The sequence below is a fragment of the Phoenix dactylifera genome, chromosome 7, assembly GCF_051530095.1.
Source record: "Phoenix dactylifera cultivar Ajwa chromosome 7, Ajwa_hap1_PhDact_Kaust_v1.1, whole genome shotgun sequence".
Classification (NCBI taxonomy): domain Eukaryota; kingdom Viridiplantae; phylum Streptophyta; class Magnoliopsida; order Arecales; family Arecaceae; genus Phoenix; species Phoenix dactylifera.
In genome coordinates this window covers 35,214,503-35,228,375 of record NC_143196.1, presented here as the reverse complement: position 1 = coordinate 35,228,375, position 13,873 = coordinate 35,214,503, and the positions used below count along the sequence as shown (strand labels likewise).

General features: G+C 39.7%; 1 protein-coding gene across 7 annotated transcripts; it reads right to left on the bottom strand.

Annotated features, from left to right (window-relative positions):
* Positions 1-1,831: 1,831 nt before the first annotated feature.
* LOC103703762 (uncharacterized) lies at positions 1,832-13,424 on the bottom strand. 7 transcript variants are annotated; one of them, XM_089924571.1, is made up of 8 exons: positions 12,643-12,879; positions 12,181-12,453; positions 11,821-11,876; positions 10,846-11,072; positions 7,845-8,336; positions 3,451-3,482; positions 2,381-3,342; positions 1,832-2,238 (listed from the first exon to the last, which is right to left on the bottom strand). In XM_089924571.1, exons 5-7 carry the CDS (start codon positions 8,170-8,172, stop codon positions 2,407-2,409), a joined length of 1,296 nt encoding a protein of 431 aa, XP_089780697.1. In that variant the 5' UTR covers positions 8,173-8,336; positions 10,846-11,072; positions 11,821-11,876; positions 12,181-12,453; positions 12,643-12,879; the 3' UTR covers positions 1,832-2,238; positions 2,381-2,406. The 7 variants fall into 7 exon arrangements, with proteins under 7 accessions (XP_089780697.1, XP_088558088.2, XP_088558089.2 ...); XM_088701962.2 differs by lacking the exon at positions 10,846-11,072 and adding an exon at positions 13,345-13,424 and having other exon boundaries at positions 11,821-12,453; positions 12,643-13,177; XM_088701963.2 differs by lacking the exon at positions 10,846-11,072.
* Between the last annotated feature and the right edge of the window lie 449 nt (positions 13,425-13,873).

Sequence of the window (13,873 nt, the reverse complement as noted above, 5' to 3'; positions counted from 1 at the left end):
TTTCCGTGGCATTCGATCCCGGGCTGGCCGTTTAAAGAACAAAAGTTAGTTAACGGCTAAGAGATCGGGTCAAAGTTGCAGTTCGGACCAAATGCAGAGTCTTACAACAAAAAATGGAAAAACTTCAAAATTAGGGCAGCAAAACCATGCAGCTATGGCTGCTGCATGCGTTAGCTTCACCGTTAAATATTAATTTTAGATGGAAATAGAATCGTTTCGAGGCCGATTAAATATGCAAAATATAGCCAGGTTAGAGGAAATATAACTTGGATCATGGAGCATCGTTTACGTATGACTGCATAAGTTTACCGATCCAGGGGAAATAATCGAACAACTTCAATTATGGGTTCTACCTAGCTCCTGTTCCATTTATTCAATCATTAGTAGAAAATCTTTAGTATCCCAAGGCAAATTTTTTTAGGTGTTTTCTTTTTCTTTCTTATTTATTTTTATTTTATTTCCTTGCTTTCATCATGCTTTGAAGCATTTATTTTATTCCTGCATAATCAATTAAGCTATGTTTGGATGTTCAGATAGCTTATTCTTGAAATTTGATCAAATTGGACAGATGATGGAAGAAAAGCCATAAGATGCGGGAAGAGATGAGTTTGTGTAGGGAGAGAATAATCTTTGTAGTCGAAAAAACTGGGAATAATCTCCAACATTTGGAAATGACATAAGTCATCGATTTCAAAATCCTTGTTTTATGGCCATCGGAGATTGACAGAGTTCTACTCGGCATTATATGGCTCGAAGCATGCTTGTTGCACATGAGAATGGTGAGTTCTACAAGCTATATATTTAAGATGACATAATCAAATGAATAGTCTCAAACCATCAAAAACAGATACATGTACTGGAGAAGTAGACCTAACTCCAGTCAAACAATTACAGACAATTTAAGAAAAAAGTAGCCCCCACCAAAACTTCCCTGATGATTGAAATTTAATGGTGCCCATGCTCAAATGCTTGAATTGTCCTTCCTCATTACCCAACATCAGATGGCATCTGTACGAGCTAAACTGATTGGATTATGAGAAGCATGGTAGCCTCCCTGCAAATTGGAAGCATTTCAACATTCATTTACGGCAGCTTCGCCTGCTCCCCCAGTTCAAAGTCAGCCATTGCCATGTGATTGCCAAATTTTCAAGATTTTACATTAGTTATAATTGAGCCTGCTTCCTGGATAGAGCTTTTAGGATGGAAAAAGGTCAGTTAGTGAAAGAAGTTGCTTCACCAGTTTCTATGAGTACTGGATCTGTAGATCACACAATCATGAGTTTCCATGAAAAAGATCAAGGCATCAGAACTAGATACCTGCAAGACGACAGCAAACGTTCATCCAACACAATCAACAATCGACCAACCCCCCACCTCTTTTTTTTTTAATTCTCATAAATAACAATAGACCATTTTACTAAACCAGTAAAGAACACTTTCTGCCAATCCTTCATCCATACATAATAGAGTCGGCCATTACTGTATCATGAAAATCTTTACAAGCAACTTGCTTCCAGATTGCTAGCATTGTATCGTTGGTAAAGGCAAGGCTTGTCAAGAAATATGCAAGCCCAGTTGGTGATCATACAAACATTGGATCCTAAGTAGTTTTAACTTAATGCATGAAGTGACAACTAAGAATGTAGAATGTCTTCAATTTGGAATGAATTGAAATGATGAAAGTTCGTGCCGACCACTCTTCAAGAAACTCACAGCACAGCAAAGAGGCAAACAGCAAACAAAAACACAAGTTACGTCATTTCGTGACTAGCAAACAAAATGATATATCTGTTGGGCGTAATTGCATCAACATAGGTTCCATGCACATTAATTGCAGACTATTTGCAGCAGCTTTTATACTATTATTTCCAAAGTGAAGAAGCGCAGAAGCAATAATAAAAATTAATCTACAGAGATGACTGACAAATACAACAAGAAAAGAACGAAAAAAGTTGCTGGATTGAAGGATTTAATCCAAGACCTCAAATCTTACCAGCTATATGTTAAGCGAACCATCCAAGTATACACTAAACCTGCAATGAGTGTCCTTTCAAAAGGGGGAAGTTTATCCTGCATCCGAGAGCATGCCGAGTGCCCTGGGGTTTCCAGAATGGTAAGGCCATGGGGAAGCTTGATAGTACAGCTATCTCCATCATCCTTTGTTATCACTACAGAAACACATGCTTGCTCGGGAACAATTCAGACGCTTTGCATTCATGGAGAAATAAGAGAGGTACTCTGTATCATCAAAGCAACAGTGGCAGGCAAAGAAAAATGTTTTGTTTAAGTGCATGACGGTAAAAAGAAACTACTTATCCAGTAATGTGTGTCTTGAATCTAAGGAACAAACAAGAATCAGAACAGCTGCTCGCCTCTTTACCTTCATATGGGAAAGCAAGGGCTAGTTTAATCCCTCAGGTACCTTGCCCAGAACCCCTTCTTCCTTGTGGACTCATTGTCTGATATTGAACGAGTCGGTCGCGACCCAATGGAGAAGCGCCACCTCAAGAAAGGCCTACCAAAGGAGCTCTTCATGCTAGAACCGGCTCTTGGTCTTTTCCCACTCCTTTTCTGGTGCTCAGAGAGAGAATTGCTGTCCACAGCAACGTCAGCCACTGCAGTCCTGGATATCTTGTTTCTTCCCTTCAACTCAGCTTTTCCCAACAGCTTTGCAATAAATTTCTCTCCATGCGTGCAGACAGGACAGGGTGGATCATATCTCTCAGCTTCAGGTGTCATGTTTTCCAAGCAATCAACATGATAGACGTGCCCACAAACCAGAACTGCAACAATGGAGAGCTCATTGGTAGACACTATTTTCTGAGCGCTCCATGGAGATCTCTCCTTTAATAGCTTTGAGCATACTCTGCATGTATGGCAATCAGGAGAGAGAGGTGTTGTTTGTTGAGTGTTTGATATTTCTATTTTGCAGTTGCTGGAGCTAAGGTTTTCACTGTCAATTGACCATCTCTCACGCTGAGAAGAAGCCACCAGCTCAGAGAATGTACGCATGGACCAACCATCAGAAGACCCACCATGAGATCCTCCGGTGGACAAGTCATTGCTGCAGACAGAGAGCACAGAGGACTGCTTTTTTTCAGGAGAGCTGTTCTCATTCATGGACTTGAGAGATGGAATCCTGCTATCAGAGACCTGCCTAGAGAGCTGGTATCCTGGCGAACAATGCGCTTTCCTTGATGAAGTTGGGTCTGAGGATAGAGAGTGACTTCTGGAAGATGAAGGATCTGATTTGAATGCCAATGACGGAGTTATTGGAACTGAAATTGAAGGCTTTCCATCTGAAGCACTTGTTTTGCCTGATGGCTCAATGGAGTTCCTTTCCTGCAAAACGTACAAAAGCTTTGACATCAAATTAAGAGCAGGTGATGGGCTTCATAACTGAGAAGCATATTGACAAGTGAATTCTGAATGAAAACCAATCCCACTCACCTCAGGGGATGAATTGCTTTGAACAAATTGATCTGTAACCGAAATAAACAAGTCAGATGAGAAGAAAAGGAAAACATTTACATGAGAAATTTACAGTGCTTGCAGCTTTACAGTTTCAGAAGATATCTTCCGATATCTTCCTTGTGGAGAGTGATGCTAACCAGCTGAGACAAGGTTGGTTGACTCAGTGGCTCCACAATGATGATGAGCTATGTAAGCTAGACGTATCATGAACCAGTGTCACATAAAACTATGCAAAATTATTAGAGAACTTACCATTGTGGAATAATGGTCACCATAAACACTTCACTTTTTCTCCTTCTAACCAATTTGCCCCACTTAATCTAGGATAACCTCCTTGAACACAAAGGTGGAATAATTTAAACCTACCATTTCCCCTCCAACTTACTCCATTTAACCCAATTATTCTGGACCTTTTGTTTTGCTTCCAAATGCAGCCCAAGAGATTTGGTGGTGCCGGAGGATCATCTCAAGTTCCCCAAATTATTACGAAAATCCTTATCCATAAATTTCAAACACCCAAATTCAACACTCCCATCGGCGATACCGACGCAAAGACTTGGACCGTCAGGTGGTGCAACTGTCATCGTCTTCCCTAAACAAGTCATGAACATAACATTCATGTTTTAATGTCTGCCGATATGTATTACAATGAGAACTGATGCAGGACCTATTGATTAAATGTCTTCATATTCACATCTGACTATAGGTACGACTTCGCTATAGAATATGACATGCATTTATGACTTCTCCAAGGTGCCAAGAGAACAAGTTGCTCCTACTAGACCCTGCTGGAGCACCTTCTCAACAAGGTTAACCTCTTATGGTTGTGTTTAGTGGCTCATATGTATCCCCATATTTTGCATCTGTTATGCCAGTTAACTTTAAAGACAGTGAGGATCACAAAGAAGAATTTTGTTGTATGATATATATATGTATCATGAATCCTTGAAACTAGAGTTACCTAGCTAGCAAATTATATCGTGACTCCATGTCCATACAATCTCATGGTGACAACTCACACATCCCATCTCTGCAAAAGAGCTGGGCAATCAAAATAACCATCAAACCAATCAACAATTATGCCTACCCAAGATCCCATGGATATTAGCTTGGGAGATATACATATTGGTGGATTCTTAGGAATCTCCCACAATGAACCATTGCCCTTGGATAACAATTTTCAAATTTCAAAATCTCTACCAAACCTAACCATGCTTTAACTCTTTCATGTGATTGACAATTGCTTCTAACAATTAGGTCCAAGTTTAGGACATTATTGTATGCTACTTATATAACTTATCTTTAATTTAGAGCAATTTATGTATTAAATACCTGTCAGAAACTTACATTGATGCTTGGCTTATTTGTTTGTAGCAGCTTATCTTTAATGCAGGATCGTATAACTACTTTTAATATTTTGTCTCGTCTATCTTCGTGAGCACCTTTTTCTTATATAATGAGCTTGGCATGCTTATGATAACATATTTCCTCTGTTGCTGGTCATTAAAAAATTTGTCCACAGGAGCCGATATATGGTTTTAGGTTTTTATGCTCAATGTTTGAACTTGAAATTATGCAGAATTCAGTTTTCTAAATCTCTAAGAGGTTTCAAGTACGCTTTGTTACATTCATAATGAAGCAAGCTCATGTTCGATTGATCAAAAATTGCAAATTACAGAAAGTCGGTTAAAAAATCCAAGCAGGACTAATATATTCATCATCTTGCACCCAAAAGTTATGCTTCCAAGTGCCTTTTGTCCCATCATTATCATAGGTCAAATTCAACGTCGGTTGACCAAAGGCCAAATAGCAAGGCAAACATCTTACACAAGGGCAGTTTTTTACACCTCAAGTCTTCACTAGGACCGAAAATATCCTTATAAACCAATATAGAAGCATTGTTTTAAAAGACTAAGTGGCAAACAGGTGGCTAGGGAGCCACTCACCTGGGTGCTCAGCAAGCAAATAGGCAGGAACACGAAGGTCAAAGCTAAGAATAAGCCTAAGAAATAGTTATGTCCAACAAATGAAACATAAATATCAAATAAGATGTATAAGTTGATGGCTAGTAGCAACTTGGCAACATCCATTACTTATTATAAATCAATCTCATCCTCCATAATCATTATGCAAAATGTTAAGGCTGCTTGTCTAAGTGGCCAAGGTGGAACAGTGCATAAATCCTATCAAAAGGCTCCTACCAAAGATTATGGAGCAGTGCAGAAAGATAAATCCTATCCAAAGGATCCTGCCTTGAACATGACAATTGGACTTGCAATTAACTCTTCCAAGTCCCAAGGTCCTCTATGTCACCACCCAGAGTCCCTAACTATTGAGATTCTAATATCCTCACAAATTCTGGACCTTTCCTCTCATCCTGAATCTCCAAAATATGTATCTAAGTAAAACCTCGTTTGTAAGTTTAACATTCTGTAGTTCCGAAACATTTCCCTCAAATTTTCCCACAATCAAAAATTAATCCACCCAACCAACCTTGAAGGTAAATCTCCTTTTACTTGTCCTGCCCTTGAGAATATTATATACCATTTTTCAAACATGATCTTCTTCTATATCATCACCCTACTTAGATGCCAAAAAACTACTACCAACCCCAAGGTCCTCCTACTTTGAACCAAATATCCAAAGCCACTTCCAAGTAAAGCCTCATCCCTAAACCAAAAATCCTATAGCACACCTACATACTGCCATATCCTTCTTAACCCACCTTAATGTACCAAATGGAGTTGAATCCCACTTTGTGCTGCTCCCTCTCTCAACATATTTGTCCCTCGAAATCAGAGGTGCACCACAAAAGAAGAGCATAAGAAAAGGAAATCTAAAGATATTTAACAATAAATATTAGCATCACAATGATACGTTTTCCTTTATCAAGATGGAATTTTAAACAAACAAATATGAATCAACTTCTTTTTCATTCAACAACTTCATCTGTAAAATTTGCTTTCATATGACACAAACATCACTTAGTTCTCCTCCCTCCCTTACCATACTCCCCTCCAAACCAGAGGTGAATCACAAAACTGGAATATTAGAAAAGGCAATCCAAAGATCTTTGAAAAATAAAGATTGCCATCACAACAGTGCATTTCCCTCCATCAAGGTCAAATTTTAAACAAACAAATATGACCCAGATTTTTCCCCATCTGATAAGTTGATCTGCAAAATTTGTTTTCATATTACATTGATACAAAGATTCTTCACATCAACTTGGTCCAATAGCATTGATCAGCATACTACTTAATATTGTTTCAAGTATGGTACGCCGTTCCGGCCGAATCGGGCAGTATGGAGCGTATCATACTGTACCAGTTATGTACCGGTACTTGGTACGGATGGCATACCGACATTCGGTACGCTAAAAAAATTTCATACCGTACCGTACCGGCACTGTCCTAGTATGGCATCAGTGCGGGGTCCAGTACCGAGATAGTGCACTTTGGTTTTGAGTATTACTTGTTTCCTAACTTGTAGTTTTCCTTGCTTGACAAAATAAAGCAGATCACAACTCTAGCATTCATTCACTTCTAGAACAAGGGGGAAAAAATCCTATTAATGAATTGGAAAGAGGAGGCACCAGCGGACAGGATAAATTAAGGTATTAAGGACATCATCACATAATAAGGAACTGAAAGCTGACAACTGGCATGAACTGACAGCCCAAAAACCCATGATAGCAATCAAGAGAGAAGTTGAACTTGAACAAGAACTGGTTAAGTGAATTTAATCAGGCTTAGCACAGGAATTGCTGAAAGATATTCTACACCTACATAGTAGAAGCAATTACAGTGATAAATTTAGCAAATTGAACTGCAAGATGAGGGTCCTTTGACCTAAGTTGTACAGAGTTGGACTGATCTGTCAACTACCTGCTGAATTAACAGGAAATTTGTAGGACATTACAATGTATTGCATTTTGACAACTTTTGTGGCTAACATTCTGAAAAAATGCAAGTTAATTGCATATAGGTAGTTTACTAGAATCTGAGTGTTTTCAGCTTTATTTTGAAGAGATATCATTCATGACTAGAATGTAATCTTCTACATCATTTTATTTTGAAAATGCTTCAATACACATGCTACATATCTTCTAGGTTGAAGAGAACTACAAACAATTGCCAGCTGATAGTTTTTTCTAGCATGTTCATTTTATTGCACTAAGAAGGAGTAGCTGCAGTTTATGTTATAATGGACCATACCTTAGAATAATCTACCATCAATGGACAAATAACTTCTCAATGATATGGCAAATACTCATGCCATATCAGAATAATTAGATTTTGTATAAAGATAACCACAGAGAAAGAGAGAGAGAGAGAGAGACTGCAAGAGAAAATTCTAGAAAATATTACCGGCAGTAGGTTTAGAGTTGCCATCACTTCCAATATTTGTAGAGGATTTATTCCATTTTCGTGTCTTAGAAGGACTTTGCTGACTTCCTCTATCTGAAAGGCCTTCAGTTTCTGTTGTTGCCCCACTTTTAATTTCAGAACTTGCATTCCCACTATTGTGAGGAGAAATTTGGACCAGGCTGTCCATGATATCCTCTATGTGTGTTCGATTATCCCATCGAAAGCTCCATGAAGGTGAGCGTCTGAGATTCCTAAACGTAGAAACTTCAAACTGTGATCTGTCAGGCAATGGCTTGTCCCTTGCAGCCACACAACAGTTGGCTCCCATACTTATGTATATCAAAAAAAAAGCAATCCAAAAGAAAAAAAGAAAAGAAAAAAGTCTCAAGAATTCCCTAACAACAAAAATATTTACAGTAAGATGTATATTTTTTTCACGATCATCACACCAATGCTCTAAAACGAAATCACAATGGCAATATCCAGCAACCCCTGCACACAAAAACATGGAAACTAAGCCATTACAAATTAACAAGAAAAGGTACAAAAACAGAAAGCAATCCCTACTGCACTGTTCCGCTCAAAGCCTGGTTTTCAGAGGAAAAGGAGAGAAACCATCCACTTGATAAATTCGTTCCAAAGCTTTCCAAATTAAAGTTTCCAAATATAAACAGAGGTCGAACTGTCCTTCACCTCCAAAATACCACGGGGAGAGCCGGGTAGAAAAGAACAAAAGGTGAGCGTCCAAATCCTTAAAAACCTTCCTCAACCTACTAAACACGATTGACAATCCCAAATCGTCGTCATCACAAGAAATAAAATAAAATAAAAATGAACTAGATGGGTCGCTGAAATCGGCCCCAAACTTAATTTGGGGGGAGAGAACTTTTCTAGGCGTTAGATGTCATCTCCTGTACCAGAACTAGAGCACAGCAAAAGCAACAGGAAAAAGCGAACTAATTACTCTCCCTAGATTGGAATCCAATCACTCCCTTCTCGCAGTCCGCATCAAAGCCACCGAAAATAAATAAATAAATAAAAGCAAAACGCCTCCCAATCTTTTATAGAAGAAGCAGAAATTACAGTCAAATCCTCGTAAAGTCCAAGAGACATCATGTCTGCGAAAGAAAATTTTCTAGTGTTTATTTTCCTCCATGCATTGATTAGAAACAAATTAATTAAATTCCTTGAGAGACCGGTGGTCAAAGAAGCTGTAAAAGTCCTGAAGAGAGACAAAAAAAGGGGGTAGAAAACCCGCTAAAATCCAAAATAGAAAATGTAATTATAATAAACCTCTCAGCAGCTAATGATGCTATCCTTATTTTTAAAGAAAAGTGATAACAGTAATAATTCAGATATTTATCGACATATTGATTTCTGATGCCCCAACTGCTCTTCCGCTGATCTCCAATAAATCATTAAAACGAGAACAAATCGAATCACTTAAATTCAGAACACAGTTCACATCGACGAAAATTGCCAGAAAACAAACCTAAAAAACTCCTCAAGACGGAATTTTTCGAATCAGACAGCAAATTTACCTACAAAATTGCCATCAGAACCGCTAGTACCCGAACATTTCTTCCACTGATACGGCAAAGCTCGCTTTTTTTTTTGGTGAAATACCAGAAAGCTCGCTTAAAAAACAAGAAGAATGAGGAGGAGGAGAAAAAATTGAATCTATCTAGCTCAAAACCAAGCCTTTCTAGCGAAAGAATCAACTACTGACCTCCTCCAAATTCCTAAAATCCGAGAAAATCGCAAAAAGCACTGATCATTTCAAGCTTCACCGTTGTTTTTCTTATTAAAAAGCCACAGCCAAAGAACTCCTTGAAGCGACATAATTCTTAGAATTAAATGTTGAAATAGCGTTAAAAATAAACATAAAATCCAAATAATCGAGGTAAGGATGCCCCAAATCAAACCGCGATATCTGCAATTCCGAGCACGTCAGCTCGATCAGGTCAGAGCTAAACCGTGGCCCGCCGCCGCGAAGACCGCCGTCCCCATCGGAATCCGCCACCAGTCGAGGCAGGTGCTAGATTTCGGATCTCGCCCGCCAAATCCTCCGATCGCCACAGCTCGCCTGCTCGCGGAGGACTCGGTAGGGAGGATCCAAGCCACGCCCTCGATCGACTAAACCTCGAGGTTTAGGATTAGGGTTTGCCCGCCCGCTTCACCTTCTACTTCTCTAGGGTCTCAGCGAGAGGGGAGATGTGAGAGAGAGAGAGAGAGAGAGAGAGAGAGAGGGGGGGGGGGGGGGGGGGGGGGGGGCGAGAGGAGTGGGTTTCTAAGTGGGTATAAAGCCGTCACTCCATATAAAAGAGCGGGACGCAGGTTCAGTACGTGGTCCTGACAGTTATGCGACGTAGGACAATCCCGTTTCAACGACGTTTTCTTCCGTTTACCGCATAAATTTTTTGGGCCCAGGATGCTCTGATATGCGCATTTTGCATCGTGCAAAGCTGTCGTATGTATGGAACACGATGCCAGTCTCATTTGATAACTATCAGTCTCCGTATCCGGATGACGTGGGGTTGCGCAAATCGCCCACCGCAGCGAATCCATGCAAATACAAAACCTGCGGTCGGTAGCGTCCTGAACGTTCGCATAAATTTTATATGAGCGCTCACGGAGGACACTTGCCATGTGCGTGATTTCTTGAGGGAAAGAGATCTGGATCCGGTCGCCTTCCAGTGAGCTCACCTTCACCAGCCGGCAGCCGCTCGGTGAATTATGATCTCTTTGTCGACCGAAGACCGCGGTGATCGCACCGGGGGAGGGGAACGGGGGGAAGGCATCCCGGGGAGGACGCGAAGTGGGGAAGGAATACGTATAGATGCAGTGCCGTTAGCAGATGCCACGTTGAACTGTAAGAGTAGGGTGGGGGCAGATGCTCGCAATGCAGCGGCAGCGGCTGCAAGAGACGTATAGATTCGGACAAAGACCGACACGATCAGCTGTAACCCCGAATTGCAAGAAGATGCGTGCATTTCCTTACACAGATTAGACAGCTTGCTTGGCGCCCATCCACCGTTGGATCATCCACTGCTCGCTTTGAGATCTTTGCGGGCGGATGAATGACTGACTCCGGAGCCCGTTGAGATCTGTGATTGGATGTTCCAACGGTGATTGGGCACAAAGGAAGGTGAACCCTCCTTTCAAGTGAAGGATGCAGCCTCCTTCCCAAAATGCTATCTGAGATATGGCAGCTCGCAGAAAGTAGGGCTGAAACGAGATAGAAAACTAATATATTCATATTTATATTTATTTTAAATAAATATAATAAGCATGTATGTATGTATGTATATATATAAGCATCCCTATCATTTCCATGTACCCATAAAGCGTAAAGCAGAGGACGCTGGATTATTTTACTGGTGTGGCCCAAGGGGGCCCGGGCCGGAGGGCAGAATTAGTTCGGTATGAGTTTGAAAGGAGGCTTGTCAAGGGGTGGGGAAGGATCATATCTAGCAATAGTCATTTGTATTAACCTTGAGAACTCTGTAATGGTCAACAAAGGCTTGCTCATGGTGCATAACCTTATATGCAGGCTCCTGTCATGCACTGAAAATTTTTTGTCATACGTAATTTCATCCATTTGGTAAACATCTAGAGGAGATCGAATATTTTATAAACTAGTTATCTTTTCGTCTCTTATTTGCAGTTAAAGCTAGTGTTCTTATCTTCTCTTTTTTTAACCTTGTTCATTGAAAGATCTCTATAATCTAATCCGCTAGCAATACTCGTTCACTTCTCTTGAGTATATCCAAGGATTGACGATCATTATGGTGCTGATAAGAACAATGGCTCCATGGAAATAGGAGATTTATCAAGTATCCTCAATTTAATGTGGAGCTCAATTTTCCTTTTTAAATAAATTAGCTCTACGTTTGCTCGAGCAGAGTCAGAGCTAATCTTGGAAACAGGAGGAGAAAAGAAGTACTTTTACATCTAGCTCATATAAACTTCATACCTTCATTGTAGATTCCATGCGCACTGCATATTTATCAAAAAACCTCCGATGCCCACCTGAAAAAGAAATTATTTGATGAGAAAAGGAAGGGTGAAACATAATTATACAAATGATCATTTTTGTCTTCCTCGGTTTACTGCAGAGAGAGAGAAAATATTTGAGGGAAGCAAAGAGACATATATTAAGCATGGAAACTTATTGAAGGTTCTTAGAATTTTCTAGTACATTGAACAGTCTTGCATGAGTGGAGATAAATTCAATAATAAAGAGCACAAATATTATACTTAAATATCGTCAAGCACTGCATCTAAAGCATAATATGGACACCCATCATATAATTAAGAGTTGCAAAAATCGTACAATTTATTCCACAAAATAAAGCTGGCTACTTCAATTTAATCTGCTGGTGATTTGAAAAGTCCAGTGCAGAGGATATTTCAGATGGATATTGATGACTAAGACATGTTTATGATCGGTATCTCATAGTTGCTGAATTCGTATTGCCGAGAGAGCCAGGACATTAATACGAAGTTTGTCTTGCATGTAAATATGCTCCGTGTTAGGAAAGCAGAAACCAATCTGGAATTGCTCGGCCTGGGGAACAAGCCCTTGCTTACAGTGGGTCATGCAAACCTGGCAGACACCAAAGTATTATTCGCAGATAAAAAGTTTATGAGATGAATATAGCACATCATCTTTCAATAGAGAACTCTTGGTATTTAAGAAAGCAAGCGGCCTCAAACCAAACATTTCTAAGAAGATAGAAGCACAGTTTCTATGAGAATATCAATTTGAAGAAGTTGTAGAGCCACTCGATCCTACCCGCAGATGAAACTGAGATAAGTGATGCCAAGATGAGAATGAAGCGAAGAGTGAATCTCTCAGGCCCCATGAAATCCTTGTGGATGACCTACCCTTATCTCAGTCACACTGTCTTCCTCTCTTCCAAGAGCATAGAGAAGACATGAATCCTTTCTAAGTAGCAGAATACAATAAAACTAAACTTGGGTCGGCAGACCTTGCAAGAGAACCAGTAGGCAATTCTTTATATGCGACAATGCAACTCTTGCTGGGCTATATATTTTTAAATACAAAATGGAAAGGAGAGGGGCAGCACCTTCTCCATGGAATGTAGGGATCTGGTCCTATGAACTAAACGCATTGAGAAGTAGTCCTTTCTCCTTGTGGAGAGAATTGACTTCAGTGCCCTTTGAAGACACCGAGCATGCCACAGTGCCACATTCTTCAGAATTAAAACACACCCACGCACCGCCAAAAAATATGCTTTCTTTGATCATGCCAGTAGTTGCTCGCTGAATGAACCTGGTCAACACCAGGAAATTCTCCGAATCAGTTGCTGATCATTGTCAAGAGATTAAATACTGTTAGTCCGGCCATATTTTTAGTCAGGAGATCAAGGTGCGAGGTTCATAAGGACTATTATCTTGACTATTTAGTCTTTGATTATAATGATGGTGGCAAAACTTAATTATATGATAACTTCAATAATGGTTTCTCCTGTGCTTTGATACTAACTTCTTCCACCATCGATCCTTTTCTTATCATCCTTCTTTGCACTTTGGATTATAAATCTATCATTAGGTGTGGCAATGGGTCGGGTCAGATTGGGTTAAATAAGAATAATAGCGTATGAAACCTTAATCTATAACCAACTCGGCCTAACATCGGGTCAAGACCTCTCAACCCATACCTACCTACAGATAATTCTGGGTCATCTATTTGACTCTAACTTAATCTATTTTAGAAGTCCCTAATAAATTTATACTAACCTGTCAAATCCAATATTTATAATGCTTACTAGTATCAAGAAAAAGACTAATTACTCAAAAAATTCTTACCCAAATCATGACTCTATCAAACCTAAATCATTTCGACTGAAATAACATTCTACCCTCACGATCCAAGTATGATCAGAACTTTGATGTATATTCGATCCATTTAAAGTTTGGTTAAAGATATGATCAATGTCCGACCCTAATAGAAAAATCTCTTGATCCAGACCTGATCCAATTAGGGTTAGGTCGAGTCAGAT